The sequence below is a fragment of the Argiope bruennichi genome, chromosome X2 (assembly GCF_947563725.1).
Source record: "Argiope bruennichi chromosome X2, qqArgBrue1.1, whole genome shotgun sequence".
Lineage (NCBI taxonomy): Eukaryota > Metazoa > Arthropoda > Arachnida > Araneae > Araneidae > Argiope > Argiope bruennichi.
The window spans coordinates 12,581,037-12,598,085 of NC_079163.1; the positions used below are offsets into that span (position 1 = coordinate 12,581,037).

The window sequence follows — 17,049 nt, forward strand, 5'->3', positions numbered from 1 at the left end:
AGTACTTCTAATGAGTTAAATACAGACACGAGTTAATACATAAACTCATTGAATCATATCAGTGCCTAGTTATTATTTCATATGAATATGTTTCAATATTTAAGGCTTTAACAATATTTACTGCATTAGTTATTTGTAATTAGTATTAAGATAAATAATATTTCGTTATTGTTATTTGTTATGTAAATCAAATGAGAAGCCTTTATATGTTTGTTGAAAATTCAAATTCATTTGATGTAAATATTTTATCAATAATTTAATATCTGCATCCTATCACTGACATAAAATGCTATTCAATGTTCATTCAGGCAGCTGCAAATTCTATCTTTCTATAAAATAATGCATTGCTAGTTTAGCTATGCATTGTATACATTTTTAAGAATTAAAAGTAAATAGTGTGTTTAATATTATTTTAAATTAAATTCAATGTATACAGGGTGCGTAGCGTCATCAAAAGTCTTTAAAAATTAGTCTAAATTAAAACTAAACTACTTATTTTTAATGGTCCTTATATTAATATCTTTAAATTACTGTTTTTTGATCAAATGCTCATTTTTTTTTCTGGGGAAAAAAGAAATTCACCAGATTATAGATCCATACTAAATCTTCCTGCTTATATGACTGCATTTTCTTTGTGGTATATGATCTTTCGTCTCCCATTGTTTCATCTCATACCGTTTTCCGTCTTGTTTCTATAGATTTCGGTGGAACCTATAATTTACATGTCTATACCGTCATGGGTCATCGAAGAATGGCATCATGGGCAATGAATCACCATAAGATTGAAGCAAATCTGATTAATGAAAAATAATGATTTATGACAATAGATATTTTCAATTTTTTAAAATTAAACATTTTTCAGTTATCCTCTTGCATGAAATATTTTAAAGTAATTTTCTTTTCACAGTGTATAAAGGTACTTTTCAAATTGAACACATCCGATCAATACGTTTAGCATATTTTTTCGTGCTGCAATTGTCACATCTTCTAATGGATCTTTCTGGTTCGTATTCTGGAAGTGGTTCTTGTGATAAATATCTGAAGTATTCTAAGTATTTTTATAATGCATAACTTTCTTCATTAAAATGCTTAAAAACGCAAAGCATAAAAGATTCAGGAAATAAAGTCCATATGTGAAGAGTTCTTTCATATCTCAGGCTAAAAAAATCTGTAAAAAAAAAAGTGGAGATCACCGAAATTTATTTGGTTAAAAACTATTAGAAATTAACACAAATGAGTACTGCAAACTTTGTCCCTTAAAAACACATTTCAAATGAAATTTAAATATGTTTTGTACAATTAAATATCGATGAATCTTTGGTTCTTTCATCAATGGCCATGCATAGCTTTTGACATCTATTGTGGATGTGAATTAAAAAGAGTGATTTTTCCATTTGCCGTGTTAGCGACGACATCGATAAATGGTTGGTTCATTTTGGAATACCAGACATTTCGGCTGGCATTATCTGACTTGAGTGAAAATGACTTTCATCCATTTCGATTGTCAAAATTATAGCTTGCTCGAGATTGCCCTCAGTAAGTTCCCCAGTGTGCCAGCAGCGTCAGGCGTTCTCCATCCATCTAAAGTCTAAAGATATGTTCACCAAAATTTATCAGTTATAAAAGATCTCAATGAATCCGGAAGTCCGTGGAAAATGTGTAATTCACTGTTGACTTCCGAAAGTACCTATACTGAATGGTTCAAGGCTTCAGAAAATAAAAGTACAACAAAATATTCATGGTGCACCAAAGTTATTTGTAGATCATTATTACACTTGCCTAAGATATCAAAAATAAATGGCAATAATATTTTTTTCTCATTACGAAATAATTGAACAGTAAAGATTGAAATCGTCAAAAGATTCGGAGTTTTGGCCAGTTGCCACCTTCGAAGAACTTTATTTTAGAATTGTGGTTTTTTATTTATGAACACGTGAAAAACAAACCAGTTGAATGCCAGTAGTGTGTGAACTAGACGGATGAAATTTGGGGTGTTCTTTTAGCATCAAATGTGAAGATTTCTATCAAATTTTGAATGGAATCTGTTTACAGGATTTTTTTAAGTCTATTTGTCCGAGTGCAAGTGAACATCACATCAACGCTCATCAATAAAATTTGGCACACACTATATCAACATTTGAACCAACTCTGTCAACGGGTTGACCATTAGTTTGTCTGTGCATTTATTCGCATACATGTAAACACTAAAATTCAAAACTTAAGTAAATGAAATTTGGTAAGTAATTTTGTTATTAAACTTGTAGCTTTTGGTCAAGTTTTGGTTTCAATTGGCCAACTAAAAAGTTTCCAAAATGCATACTTGAATTTCTTCATTATATTGAGAAGCAGAAAACGCTCATGTGCGGCACTTTGCAAATAAAAATCTGAGTACTCGTGGCCTTTATGATCTTGTCTACTGTCCCGAATTTTTATGTGGGAGCGAGAGGTGATGATATTCTTATTGGGAGAAAATTTCGGTGATTTTGCATGTATTATGGAGCGTATTGTGCCTTTTTCTTTTTCAAACAAACTTGCGTGAAAAACTTTTTAAATAATTTAGTTTCAACTTTGAGGAAAAATATTCAGCAAGTTATACTAGTGATATATTATATTAAAATATAATAATTATATTTTTTAAAATTGGATAATTACTTAGTTAACACCTAACTTATTTCATGTCTTCATAACACGTTTTCCGTAATCAAAAATATGATAATGTTATTTTTATTTTTCACTAAAAATACTTAAAAAATGCGGATAAACGGATTATTTTTAAAATAAAATTTGACTGCGCACCCTGGTACATACGTTAAAAAAAAAAAAAACTATGTGTTTTCATATTTTGTGAAAACTGTTAATGAATGTCTATTGCTAACTATTATTCTGGCTTCAAAAATTTCATATTACATGGAAGGTTAATAAATTGACTAATTTCTATATTCTAAGTATGCTCTAAATTCTGTTTCTTCTCCAAATAACTGCCCACTTTAGTCAGTTTTTGGATAATTAAATTTTCTTAAATTTTTTGAATTAATTACGTTCTATATGCCTTAATATTTTAAATATTTCTTCATTGTTTCAAAATTATTTATTTTGAGTTGATTTGATTTTGATATGTTATTTGCACTAATTTCAAATGCTCAACTCAGATAATTTCTTTTGTGATATCCATCACTAAAATTTTGTCTTCCCAGATTATTATTTCTTACTAACTCTTACATTATTATTTGCTGCTGTCTTAATATACCTTCAGGTTTTTATTATTTATTTGTATATTACTTTGCATCACTACACCTACTCATAATTGCTTGAAAATTAATGTTTTAGATCACTGATCATTATTTATCTTTGAACTTGTTTGTTTTTGTGCTCATTAACCATTGCATATTAGAATGTTAGTTATTCTACCTGTCTTGACTTATTAAGGAGGCTGATGGGAAAGTTTGGTCTGAATTGTAAAGCAATTGTTAAAGTGTATTTCAGATATTCAATGTTAACATATGATGAACTCTGTACTTTGATTTCTGATTGTGAATCCTCATTAAATGCAGATCTTTAACATATGTCTCAGAAAATCTGCAAGAATTGATTTCTCTCGCCACCAGTATGTTCCTTATCGAGAATAGAAGCTCCAATCCTGTGGATATTTAAAAATTAAATTGAACTAGTTTTAATGAAAGAATAAAATACCGAAGTAAAGTTAAAGGCTCTGCGTCAACGCCTAGAAAAGAATATCTTGGCTAATTTGTGCAAAAATATAACTAAAAGCAATAGAGAAGTTCTCAGATTGAAGAAAAATTTTTTAGTAGGAGACGATAATAAGGCATTTGTTTTGGATTTTGGTTGAAAAGTATTGAATTGATTCCTGGTCACAGTAGGAAAATTTATACATGTGAACTTAAAATGCAGCATGAAGTAATTTTACGACCAGTGCAGTGTATTTACCCTTTAGAAATATTTTTCTATGCACTTGCTGATAAGGAACAAAAGGGAGAGCAATCTAATTCTCATGATGTGTCTGATAATATAATAAAAATATTCACCTCCTCAGGTGTGTAAAAATATCAAAAAAACTGGATCTTTTGAATAATCTGTAATATGAAGAGACTGAGTTTCAATATGTTATGTGTCTTCTTTAATAAATAAATGTTATGGAGAGCTATTCAGCTTTATTTTATTTCCAAATAAACTCGGCATCTGGTGGATGCAACCTTTAAAGAATTTCTTAGTTTGATGTTATTTTTAACAAAAAGAGATTTCTGCCTCTCAGAATGAAGGCAGGGTTGAGTCTGCCTTACATTATAGTTCGTCTATTCATGACAGGGCAAACACTTTGTAAAGTGCATCATAGAGCTGCTTGAGAGATAGATGTATATTGACTCTGTGAACATAAATGTCAATCTTTAAAACCAAATCAGCTAGAACACTTTGCCTTTTGCCAGATTTGAAATTGGACCTGGCTGTAAGTCCTTCATGTTATTCTTAATTCTTTGCAGAATGGTCAGATAATTCTTGGAAATTAGGTAAATTAAGAGAAAAATCAAAGAAATTTATCTAAAGTTGGGTTTTTTCCATCATTCTTTTTCGACTTGGCAATTTCTGGTCTTTTTGCATAAGTCGAATGAAACATTGTTGACAGCCAACGAAAATCATTTATTTATTGACAGTCAGGAACTTCACTTTCAGAAATGAGCACATCAGGATTTTTAATGATCAAATCTGGGCTAACCTATGTTGGTCTATCTCCTAAGAAAATTAACTTTTCTTTTCTTTTTCTGTTCAGATTAACACCAAACCACATTCTCTTTACTAATCTGAAGTAAAATTTATTCAGATTACTAAAGGTAGATAGATAGAAGGTAGGTAGATAATGTAATATTTTTAGCATTATTAAAAAAAAAAAAGTATCATAACCATATTGTACATAGCAGTTAGGAGTAAATTTGATTCCCAGAGGCTTGAGAAGGTAGGCAATTTTATACTTTTCCTTTAAATACATTTTTCCATGCTCTAACAATGCCTATAACTTAACACTTTGCACCAAATTAAACTTTTAAAGCAGATATGTCAAGGATAGTTACAAAAATTGGCGATATGTTTTTAGAACAAATTTATTTAATGTGTTATCAAACATTTTATAAATATCTTTTAAACAGATAGCGATTTTTAATACCAATGGTTACCAACTTATGGAGGTTTTCAAAAAAACAATAATTCAAAACCTATCAACCTGAATTTGATCTGCTGTCAGTTTAAAGATTTTTTTAATGACATTAACATTTAAAATGTATCTTGATCTCAATTTCAAAATATAAAAAGGCTTTATTAATAATTTACATTTTTACAAAATTTTAGCACCATATGTCTTAAAAATCAAAACTTTTAACTCATAATAATGTCAGTAAAATTTCTTCAAAATAAAATACTATTCCATTTTTTTTAAATATGATATTTTTAAACCAATAGATTTCATAAGTATAAAGTTAAAAATTCAATTTATTGAATAAAATCAACAGAAATGTTTTTGAAAAATTACAAATTATTTTCGACACTAGTAAGCTGCTGCATTTTATTCTTGACTTTTTTTGTGCACAAGTCTAATTTTGAAGGTGCTTTTTGATTGTTAAGTTTTTACACTTCGCACTGTTTTTACATTTTGCACTGCTTTCCTTGGCACCAATGCATTCTTTTACCCATGCGCAATTATATTTCTATCATTAAAAAAAATCACTTTATTTACTGATCCATTGAAACAGAACAATTTTCACGAAGCTCTTGAAAATTTCAAGAATACAATATTAAAATCAGTGATGAGCAATTTAGACAGCGCTTAGAAATATATCAAGCACACATAGCTAAACCACTTGTTGTAGAAGCGATTGATTTTGGAGATACTACAAAGGGAAAATTTTGAATAACATAAGATATACGAAAGAATAGTGAATATTTAAATTTAGGTGTGGATGAAAAGCATGCTTCCCATTTAACTTAAACTTTAATTAAATCAATAACTTTTTAACTAAATCGAATAAAACCATACTTTAACTAAATCCAATAACATTTTAAGCCATGATTTTTCCATTTCTGCCACGGGTATTTTATATGTGTCATTTTAAATGATATTTCAAAAGCCCCTGACATTCTATTCTACGCTTCCCCATTTTGTGGGAAGTAAGAAAATTGTATCTTGATAATTTGAGCGTAGACTGACTGGGCATTTTAAGTCGAGAAAAAAAATCTTAAGAAGCTGCAGTTTTATTGCTTTAATCACTTTAGAGTTCAGTATGACGGTCCCAAAGTTTTCCCTTACTGAGAAATGAACTTTTTATTTTTTCTGACATAACTGGAAAACGACGTTCATTTGTAAAAATGGCTAACAAAACAGTTGTAAAGTATAAAAATTGGCTTAGCATTTAATCCGCGTATTCTGATAATATATAATATCGGTATTGAATATTTTGCTACTGAAATATAAGTACTACTAATTTATGTTTCCAATTTAAAAAAAAAAAAAAATCATCTTTTTTCCGGAAGAGGACACCCACATTTAAATAAATTATCTAAATAAAGATTCTTTGCAAAAATATTTACTTATATAATATATTTGTACATAAAAAAAAACATTAGTGTGGTGTGGAAGTTTGGTGAGGGAGTGCCTAATTTGTGCCCTATTTAATTCGCCATGGTTCAAAATTATGAGATCCTTACCAAAACAGCTTCCATGCAACTTCTAAATGGGACTTTTAACTATTCTAAACCAATAGCAGGAACTTGACAAATTTGTTATTATTTAACTTGGATAGTAAAAAGGAAAATGCAGTTTATTAAAGTTTCTCATATGACAGTTTGCTTTCACTAAATATTTCATGTCAATAGCTCCATAAATCTTCTTCATTCAAAAATTCTTAGTACTTCCTTACATCTAGCATTAGTTCTGAATTCCACAGATCGGAGTAGGTATTAGACTAGAATCAAGTCATTTCTCAATCTTTTAGTTGTTGTTTAGTATGTTTTTGGTCAATTCTGAGGTACCCGATATCGCTTTCAATCCTGGTTCATTATGTAGAGAATCAATAACCTTATCATGAGAAGCAACAATTTTGACTATTCTTATTGAATGAAATGTATTCATATAATCAGTTTTTTGGATGTTGTGGTCTGCATTGTCTCCAACGTAATGAATGAAACAGGGAGGTAATTGAAGGCTGATGTACAATATATTCATATACTAGAACTGCTTCTTATATTATCTTAATTTAAATCCTATTCAATTTCCTAATTTTTATCTTAAATTAATTCATGTTAATTTCATTCTAAAATGTTCTCTTATTTCCTGATCCAATTCCCACATTTTTATTTAATTCTACACGCGCTCTACTAAATGGAGGATTTTTGCATTTCCCTCATTCAGAGTGAAGGGATAAAAATCCTTAATGCTTACAACATTCTTTTAAAGATACATAAAATTCCCTTGCTTAAATCAACACGTGGTAAAGAAATCCCTATTAGAATCTCATAGTAAAATCATTGACGGGACAAATTTAAGTCGCTTTTACTCTTGTGTAGCTATATAGACTGATGCATCTTTTATCGCTTTTTCTATGTACAAATTATGACTCCCGTGGGGAAACAAATCAAATTTAAAACTTAAAAGTTTCTTCTGTTAAGCAACGCCTTAGCCAAATTATGTTTATATAAATACACCCAAGGTAAATAATTTATCTTTTTAAGCGTCCTGAGCCAAAATATCTATACAAATTTGATGGATTCTCCGCGGAGTAAATGAAAAATAAAGGATAGAGGATAAACTGTGGACTTAATGACATGTCAAATTGCAGTTGGCTTTCTCTTTAAAGGCCCTGCCTAGTTCTTTCTGTTTTTCAGGATGATTTCTACTGTCATAAAACAGTGAATCGAACTAGTTGATATTAGAGAATTATTTAATCCTGGAAGATAATTATCTGCCTTGCGTAATAATGAAAGTATATCTCGACGAATAATTTCGGCTGTTTTCTATACCATTCTTAAACGTTCATTTTGGAAATCGGAACTTATGTTTTCGTACCATGATTTGACCAACACATTATATAACTTGTGTCTCAGAAGCAGAGATGAGCTGGTCCTTTCACTTTGTTGGCCGTACCGCCCAGCAAACTTAATAATTTTTGTCAAGTTGGCATTCATTATTATTTTGAATGTTAAAAAAAAATATCCTCCCCATGGCCTGAATTATATATTCGTTGGAAAGGTGACTTATTTTTTTCTCTGATAATTTTACTGAAAATTTAATATACCTCATGATACTTGCCATCAACTGCGATCCAATCGATTGCGCCAGCAATAGGCAGCTTCACAAATTTGTCCAATCATCGCTTCTTTTTTTCTATCTTCATCATGGAACTCGATTCTAGAAACCTTTTTTAATCTTACCCTTATTTTTTTCCCCCCTTCTTCTCTACAGCTTTGTTCCTACAGATAAACCCTGATGTCGATCCCCCCCCCCCTGTTTTTCTAGGATTTATTGATGCACTAGCTTCCTCATCTTTTCGTTTTCTTGTATACGCAGCAGTCCTCGTACTGCGAACATAGTCTTTCCGGCAGTCTACATGGAGTTCAAAGGAAATTTTATTTTGTAATAATGAAACATTTTTCCCCTTGTCCCTCAAATACTCTCCTTGATACCCGTATCCATCCCAAGTTTTGAGTCCTTTAGATCTTGTAGAAGTGTTTTAACAAATCGGACATAATCCAGCCTTTCTCGGACACTGGACGCGCCAAGGAAAAGGCCAGATAAATAAACATAGTTTGTTCAACTTGTTAAGAATGTGTAATCCATCCCATTATTTCTTTTCCTGGAAAACATCAAGGTAAGATATTCCACCTGTTTTAACCTTTCATTTTGTGTTCTTACAGAAATCTGCTCATGCGTTCTGGTAGCTGTTCTTCATTTATACTCTTGTTCAGTTATTTTTTAGTTTTTGTGTTTATATGCCATTCAGATGTTGGAATGTAATTTTTTAGTGTTAGATAATTAGTCCCTTTCAGAAGTTAGATAGAAGTTATTTTGGTATGAGTCTCATGATTTTGAAACTTGGGGAATTAGAAGGTACAAACCAGCCTGAATTTCTTATCCTATACTACATTAGAGCTCTGGTTTAATGCATCGATATGTATGTGAAATAAATATTTTTGTGTAGAATCATGATTTAGGAAATGGATTTCGTTAAATAAGTATTGTAAATTAGGCATCGTCATTCGAAAGAAAAGTGAATTTTCAAATTCGGGGAAACTTGCGATATTCTTGCCGGACTCTTAATAAAGTGATTAAAGCAATAAGGTTTTTCTCGATTTTAAATGCCTTATCATTAGTCTTTGCCCAATTTACTAAAATATAATTTTTCTACCCCCCCCCCCTTCACCGACCCCCCGAAAAAAAAAGGGGAAGCGTACAGTAGATTATTGGAGGTTTCTGTTTTATCATTTATTTAAATCGACATAAAAGTCTAGGTGGGAGGAGGAAAAAAAAAAAAAAAAAAAAAAAAAAAAAACAGCGTAAAATTTTTTTCCGAGAAACACGCATTTTTACTAAAATTGTTGGACTAATTTGGAGTGGATTTTCCTGTTGACTTCTTTAATATCAAGTAAATAATAATATTCAGTATTAACTTGAAGGTTTAAAGAGGAAACAAATATAGTTTTCGATATTATCGTCAGAGTCCGATTCATGAAGATCGGAGAGAAATACAAAACTGTTTTTACACAATTTAAAATTTTTCAAAGAATATCTTTTTAATAATCTGAATTTAATTAATGGACAAATTTTTCCTGAATCTTAGCATTTTTTTATAAATATTTTTACATAATTTTTAACAATAAATTTCATTGAATACATGATTTTCCAATGTTGTAACTTAAGAGCGATTTTATTTTACATTTATGTAATCCACATCAGAAATAAGAAAACAAAAGTTTAAATACTGCGAAAGTTAGAAGATCTCTGTCTATATAAAACATTAACGTACGTGGTACAGAAATCACTCTTATTACATATTGTCAAATAACAACAGTTAAATGTAAACAAATTTCTATACGAACATTTCAGATTGCTTCATTGAACGTTTTTGAAACTGTGGTTAATTCAATTTTTCACTAATTAATGAAGCTGCAAAGTGTTATTACAAATGTTCTGGATAGAGTTAACAAAAATTCTATTCACTCAAAAGAAATAAGATGAAATGAAATAAAAAAATAGGTGTCAAAGTTATCGAGCTCGGAAATAGGCGTAACCATTGCCAAATAATTGCTATGACTTACTAGTGGAAATCGATGATCATACCTTCCGAAACTATAATCTGAAAAAATGGTTTTTGCACTATTTTAAAACTAAAAAAAATTGCCCTTTTAATGATATAAATTTCTTCTCTGTTCAATGCTATCTTTATTTTTAACAATTTTTTTAAAAATGTAATACACGATTTGTAACAATTAATTCGTGATGACACAATTCATATTCAACCATTAAAGTATTCAATCGAGTGCCTTTTCCAATGTTAAAATTATGATTTAAAAAGATGTTTTCATTGGGCATTATTTCTGAAGTAGAATTTTCATTTCCGCTTTTATTTCATAATCTATACACTTTTTAAAAAATTTGCTCGCGTCATAATTTGTATTAATTTATTCAGTTAAATTCATTTATTTTCGGTCTTATCAAATAAGAAGGTGAAATTGAAGAAAAAAATATGCATTCCACATTAATATTGAACAGCCTAAAAAGTCGGTAACTTTAGAGAACAAGCTGGTCGCCTAAGGCAGCTAGTTATCCTGAAAGCTTCATTTTTAAAGCACTCTGATGCCATGGAATTTGACTCTGTTCGGGTTTTTCATATGCATAATGGAAAAATTGATAAAAGGTTGAACTAATACATTGAAATAACACGATGTCTCTCAGTTTGACGCATAAAAATATTTCTTGAAGGGATCATGAACATAAAGCAGTACATAAGAAATTTGATTGGACTTAACACAAACAATATTCTTATCGAACCAGCTGGTCGCCAAAGGCGTCTGATTATGAATAAATACGTATTATACCGGAATTAATTTGTATTTCCACTTCTCGAAGATCTTTTTTTGAATTGTGAAGCATCCGACGTTATTGGTAATGTATGCTTTAATCTTTTTTTTAAATGTTTATTTTACATTTGTCAGGGTTTTTTTTTTCACTTTTTTTTCTAAGTATTGGCAAACATTGTGAATACTGATTTTTTTCCTAAACTAGAGATCTTCATATAAAGTATCGGACAGACTTTATTGCTAATATTTTCCCTTGAAATTTAAAAATTCTGTGTATCCCTATGTTAAACAAAATGTTCCGAATTTTAAATTAATATTGAACACATTATTTAAAATTTTTCGATACATTATAAGTACGTATTTCTTCTGTAATTTTCACAAGAAAGAAAAGAAATAACATTTTTCTTATGTTTTAAGTGACGAGATTAACAGAATATTTAGGTTCATTTGTGGATTTTTTAAAAAAATTATATTTTTAAAATGTTTTTCTTTTTATGCGCTAAAGAAAGAATTTGGTGACAAAGACCCACTTTCTTTCTGCATGATACAAATGTGTTAAACATATTTTAAATCTTCTAGTGACTGTGCTTCCTCGTATTTGAAGTGGACCAAGAGAAAATAATGCGATTGTTAAAAAAATTTTAATTCAAGATTTTGACAAATTTTTGTTTTAACGCTCCTTGAGTACTAAAAACGCATTTTTTGAATTATGTTTGTGTTTGAACGCGATAACACAAATGCTTTAGTTAGAAGAATAAAATTTGATATGATAATTACACCAAATTTGTAAATATCTAATTTTGGACGAAATACATTAGTAAGAAATCTAGCAATCCAAGTGCAGGTAAACACATTAAGTACAAAATGTAAGGAGCTAGATGGATAAAATTTTGCACACAGACTTATTATCTAAAATGTAAATCCATATCATACTTGAACTAGTTTTAAAAAAGGGTTGACCATCATGCTATATTTTTGTATGCATGTAAACACGATAATTCAAAAACGCAACGATTTATGTAATTGAAATTTGGTGAGTACAAGTAAACACTTTAAAATATTCTTTCATCTGCATTAAAAGTTTTGGAAGAACACCGAGTTGTAATGTTTGTAATTCCATTTAAAATTTTTGGAATTTGCATATTTTATTATTTGTGCTTTTAATCGTTAATATGAAGTACCGGAAGGAAGACAAGGGATTCTGGATTACTTTTCCAAAAAGTAGGTGATTTAAATGCAACCTGTCTCAATTTAATTGATGTCTCTACTTTCATTCCGATAACAATTTTATACCAATAAGAAACAATAGCAAAAGTCAAAAAGAAACACACCTATCACACCTACAAACCAGCACACCTACAAACTATCAAAAGCAAAAGTCAAAAAGAAACACACCTGTACTTAAAATTGATGATATTCATTTCGCCGTTATGAAGCAGTAGACATTATTAAAATTACGTTTTACAGTTATGAGTAGATTTTCTCTTAAATGTGTAATGATCTTAAAATGCTACGGCATAAGAAAGAAAACAAAAAACCGGAGTATTGCTTTGAAAATTCTTTAAAACTATTTGCACAAAATTTTGAACATAATCTTCTGAATGTGTTACTGTGTTTGCGAGCAAATTTTGAAGAAAATTCATTCAGTAGTTAGGATTTAAATGCATCAGCTATACAGAACATTGTAGTTCTTTCTTGAAAGGCATCCATAGAAAGTCGAAGTTTTGATCCTTACTCTTGCTATTACGTGCTTTGTCAGCTGGGCTGTCACTTAAAGGTATTTATACATTTTGATTGACACCTTCTGCTTCCGCACGACAACTTATACTGAGTATGCATCATGGAAACATAGTTTTATATTAGTTAAAAAATCGCTATTTTATTTATTTCTACTAAATATTGACTGAAACCTTAATGTTTCGTAATATTTATGAGCAAAATCGGATAAAAGGCTATTGAATAGTTTAGACTTTTATAGCATACATATTACATGACCGTTTCTATTATTTAAAATAGGTTTTAAAATTAATTAAAAGATTGAAAATTGAAATACATTGACTGAAACTTTCAAAATAAATATTTTATTAATAAAAAAAAAAGTTAATATGGCTGAAGAGTTCCAGTATGTTGCATAGTTTTAACTGCATTCTTCTCAAGGTAGATCTAACAAGAGCAGTGGCGGTTCGTTCATCACAGCTGCAGAATTGTAACGCCCGAAATTATTTTGTTTAAATTATATATATATATATATATATATATATATAATATAAAATATTATTTAATTTGCTTGCTTTTCCATTCTGAGAGTTCGATGATCATCAAAAGCGAAAAATAAAGGGGGGGGGGTAATTAAAATAGAAAAGTAAGACAGGAAATAAATAAACAAGACGGAGAAATGCAGATCTGTGCTGCTCAGCGATCATCCCTTGAAAGTATCCGAATCAATCACAGTAAAGTAATTTATATAAGGTCAAAAGCAACCCATTTTCCCTTTGAATTTAGAGGTGGGTCAAGCTGCAGTCAAACCAGACCTGGCTTTGAGCCGACCCACCCCCCCGCACCGATTTTTTTTCAGTCCCATCAAAATTTCGACTTCATTCTCTAAATATTATTATTGTTATCGTAACGTAATTTAGTTTTATCTGCATTTATTTCTTGCACTAATTTTTGCATTAAGCTAAATACAATCTCATTAAGAAGAATCCCGGCTGATCAAATGATTGGTCTGTGAAATGTTCTATAGTATTTATCCTTAAACATATCTCACGTTTTATTACTTTATTGTTTATGTGTAACTTTCATGCCAGTTAGAGAAAAATTGCATTCATATTTATCGAGGAGTGCAATATTTAATTGGTTTTGAAAAGTTAATTTTATGTTTTTGTTCTTGCAGTATATTACATATGAAGCCTAAACTGTTTTACTCTTAATCTGTTTTCAGCAAATTATCATCTAGATCAATAAAATCTTAGTTTGATGCTTGAAAGATTATCGTATAATTATGGAAATCTTGGATGTTACCAAGATCGAACATACACGATTCTGTGATATCATAATTCTCCTAAATATTTCGGTTCGAAAGCTTCATGATCGATCCATTAGAAAAAATGTTCAGAAGCCTTTTAACCAATCTGCCTTACGGATTGGTTAACTAATTAACGGATTCAAATCTTAATTCTCTTGTTGATGATTAATAAAGTAAAAAAAAAAAAAAATATTTTGCATTATTGCATTGTATTTCCTTTTATTTTCTATCCCTCATTGTTTATTAATTTGAAAGATATATTTACATTAGTCAAATAATTTTAAAATAACGCTTTTTTAAATAATATAATGAAAATAAATTTCATTACTTTAAGCAAATAAATTTTTAGGGACTCGGCAGTTACTTTCATTTCGACATTTCTTTTTAATTTTTTTTTAAAGGACTTGTAAGATTAAGACTGATCCTTCACTCAAATCCATTGTAATGTCATCAATAATCATATAAACTGCTGAATATCTGTATTATTTAGCTAAGACATATTGATATTATTAATAAAGAATGTTAAATGCAATGGCAGTAACTTTAGTGACATGTTAAGTGAGTAACGAGGCCTTTAAGAACTTGAGATATGTGGAATTGTTTTCTTTCAACCCTAATTTAATTTGTTATAATTTTGTCTCCCTTTTTAAATGCTGAAATATATTTTAATATTATATTTTAAAAAGCCTTTTCTTTAAAATAAAATAGGCTTTACGTTTTCTTCAAGGGAAGAAAACAAACAATTTAATATCTAGTTTTGGATATCATTCTGTCTAAATAACACATTCAAAATATTATTATTTGAATTAATATTTCCATTTCAAGCTGTCGAATTAATTGTGTACTTACCTTTATTTTAAGAGAAAAAAGATGGTGCGCAATGGTTGTAAATAAGAGTAATTATATTTTAAAACATATAAGGATTCATTAAATTTTTTTTTTTCTATTTTACAGGTATGGCTATATTGCACATTTTGCCTTCCGTAGCGCATATGAACTTATAGAATAATTTAAAAGAAAGATGGTTTTCTAAATGTATATTTAAAAATCTGTATTAATATTATATTTTTAACACCTTTCACAGCTTCGTGAGCAGGAAAGAGAAGCTTCAGGCGGAGGTGAAATGTTTTTTATGAGAACTCCAGATGATTTAACTGGAAGGGATGGTGAATTAATTTTAGCTGAATATGCAGAAGAGCATCCACCTCTCATCATGCAAGTTGGCATGGCTACAAAGATACGGAACTACTACAAAAGAGTAAGTGCAACATTAAGTACATCATCGAAAGAGTAAGGACACGTTCAAAGCTTATATAGCTCTTGAAGGGAATTTTCCCAAAATTTATCTAATATACATTTTTACTCAAAAAGTAAGCAAAAAATGCAAAACTTGGAATAAAACAAACTATTTAATGGATATGCGTGAAATTTGTACACGAGGTAGGTGTGGCATTACTAGACCTCGTATCAAACTGCAAAGAGAGACGAAAATACGTATACTACTGTCGTCGTGGCGCGATAGCCCAAATAGGTAAGCCGAAGGCGTAGTGTGAACCCCATGCTAATAACGGGTATGATATCCTCTAGTTGAAGTGCATGCTTGACAGCGGCGAGACATGTTGAGAATAATGTATTAGTCGCTTGTTGTGGCGGTAATGCCCATTCCTGTAATAAGGCTTATTAGATCTCGTGCAGGGTGTCTGGAGGCACACTACGACCTGCAATCCGTCTTCCCAATATGTCCCACACATGCTTTATGGGATTCAGATGCTTTGATCTAACAGGGCACACTATTTGCGAAATGGTTTCACTCTCCAGGTAACTCCGCACCAATTGAGCTCTATTCGGGTGGGCGTTATCATACTGAAATATCGTGCCAGTACTCATTGCAGCGATGAAAGCGCGCACAAGGGTCGTCGCGGTATCGGATGACTGTGGTGAAACCTCCAGCGAACACGTGGAAGTCGGTTCGGATGCTCATTGTTCTGACTGCGCGGACAAGTAAACTACCTCTCTGTAATGGTCCCTTCGACATTGTTTGGAGCCCGATAGCGTATCTCTGGCTCTCGCCATATCCTTACCCTTCGGGAATCATTCTGGATGTTAAATTGACTCATCCACAAAGAAAATGTGGCTCCACTGCTCTAGTGTCCAACTGTAATGTTTACGGTACCAGTGCAACCGGGCTCTGACATGTGCTGGCAACAAAGGCACATAAATGACAATTCATTGTGCGAACAGACCGCCTTCATGCAGTCTGCGCGACACAGTCTAGCGGAATATGGGCCTGGTAGCTGCGAGGCTAACTATCGTGCTGTTGGTGTTCTCCGGCTTCTGAAATATTGCAGTAGGTAGCGATCGCCTGACGATGTTTTGATTCTCCGGCGTTCAGACCCATGTCTTCTACTGGTGTTTTGATTCCCTTGATAATGTTTTTGCAGTCTGTATATGACACTACAAGACATATTCAGCTCTTAGGCAACAGCAGAATGCCTTACATAAGCTTGCAACATACTGACAACTCTCCAACGCATCTGATCGTGCAAATGTTTTCTTCTACTTGTGCTTTCCGCTTTGGCTATCTCCGATTTCGCGGAATTATCGCTGCTTACGAACTGAAACATATGTCCGCTAAGCCCCTTTTTAAGGTGTGACTACGAGATTGCGTTTCATGCTTATTTTGATTACTAATTTGCATTCGGCGATGCAACGTCTTTCTGATTCCTAAATTATGTGTTTACTTCATCGTTTTGCATGTGTATCTCGTCTTTTCGTGTTTGTTGCTTATTTTTTGAGCAGGAATGTAGTATTTATTTTACGCACATGTGGACTGAGAACTTGGGAACTAAGCACACGCACTACTCAGAAGTGAGGTTTGAATTCATATGACTGGGAAAAATAATTATTTTAAGGAGACGGAAAAGTTGAAATTATTATATATTAATAAC

At 31.0% G+C, this 17,049-nt stretch overlaps 1 protein-coding gene across 2 annotated transcripts in view; it reads left to right on the forward strand.

The window, feature by feature from the left end:
• Window positions 1-17,049, forward strand: part of LOC129960084 (transcription initiation factor TFIID subunit 1-like) — a 110,742-nt gene that overhangs the window by 33,163 nt on the left and 60,530 nt on the right. For both annotated transcript variants that reach the window (XM_056073178.1, XM_056073177.1), the window contains exon 15: window positions 15,186-15,359. In XM_056073178.1, the coding sequence (XP_055929153.1) occupies window positions 15,186-15,359 (174 nt within the window). The remainder of the gene's footprint in view (window positions 1-15,185; window positions 15,360-17,049) is intronic.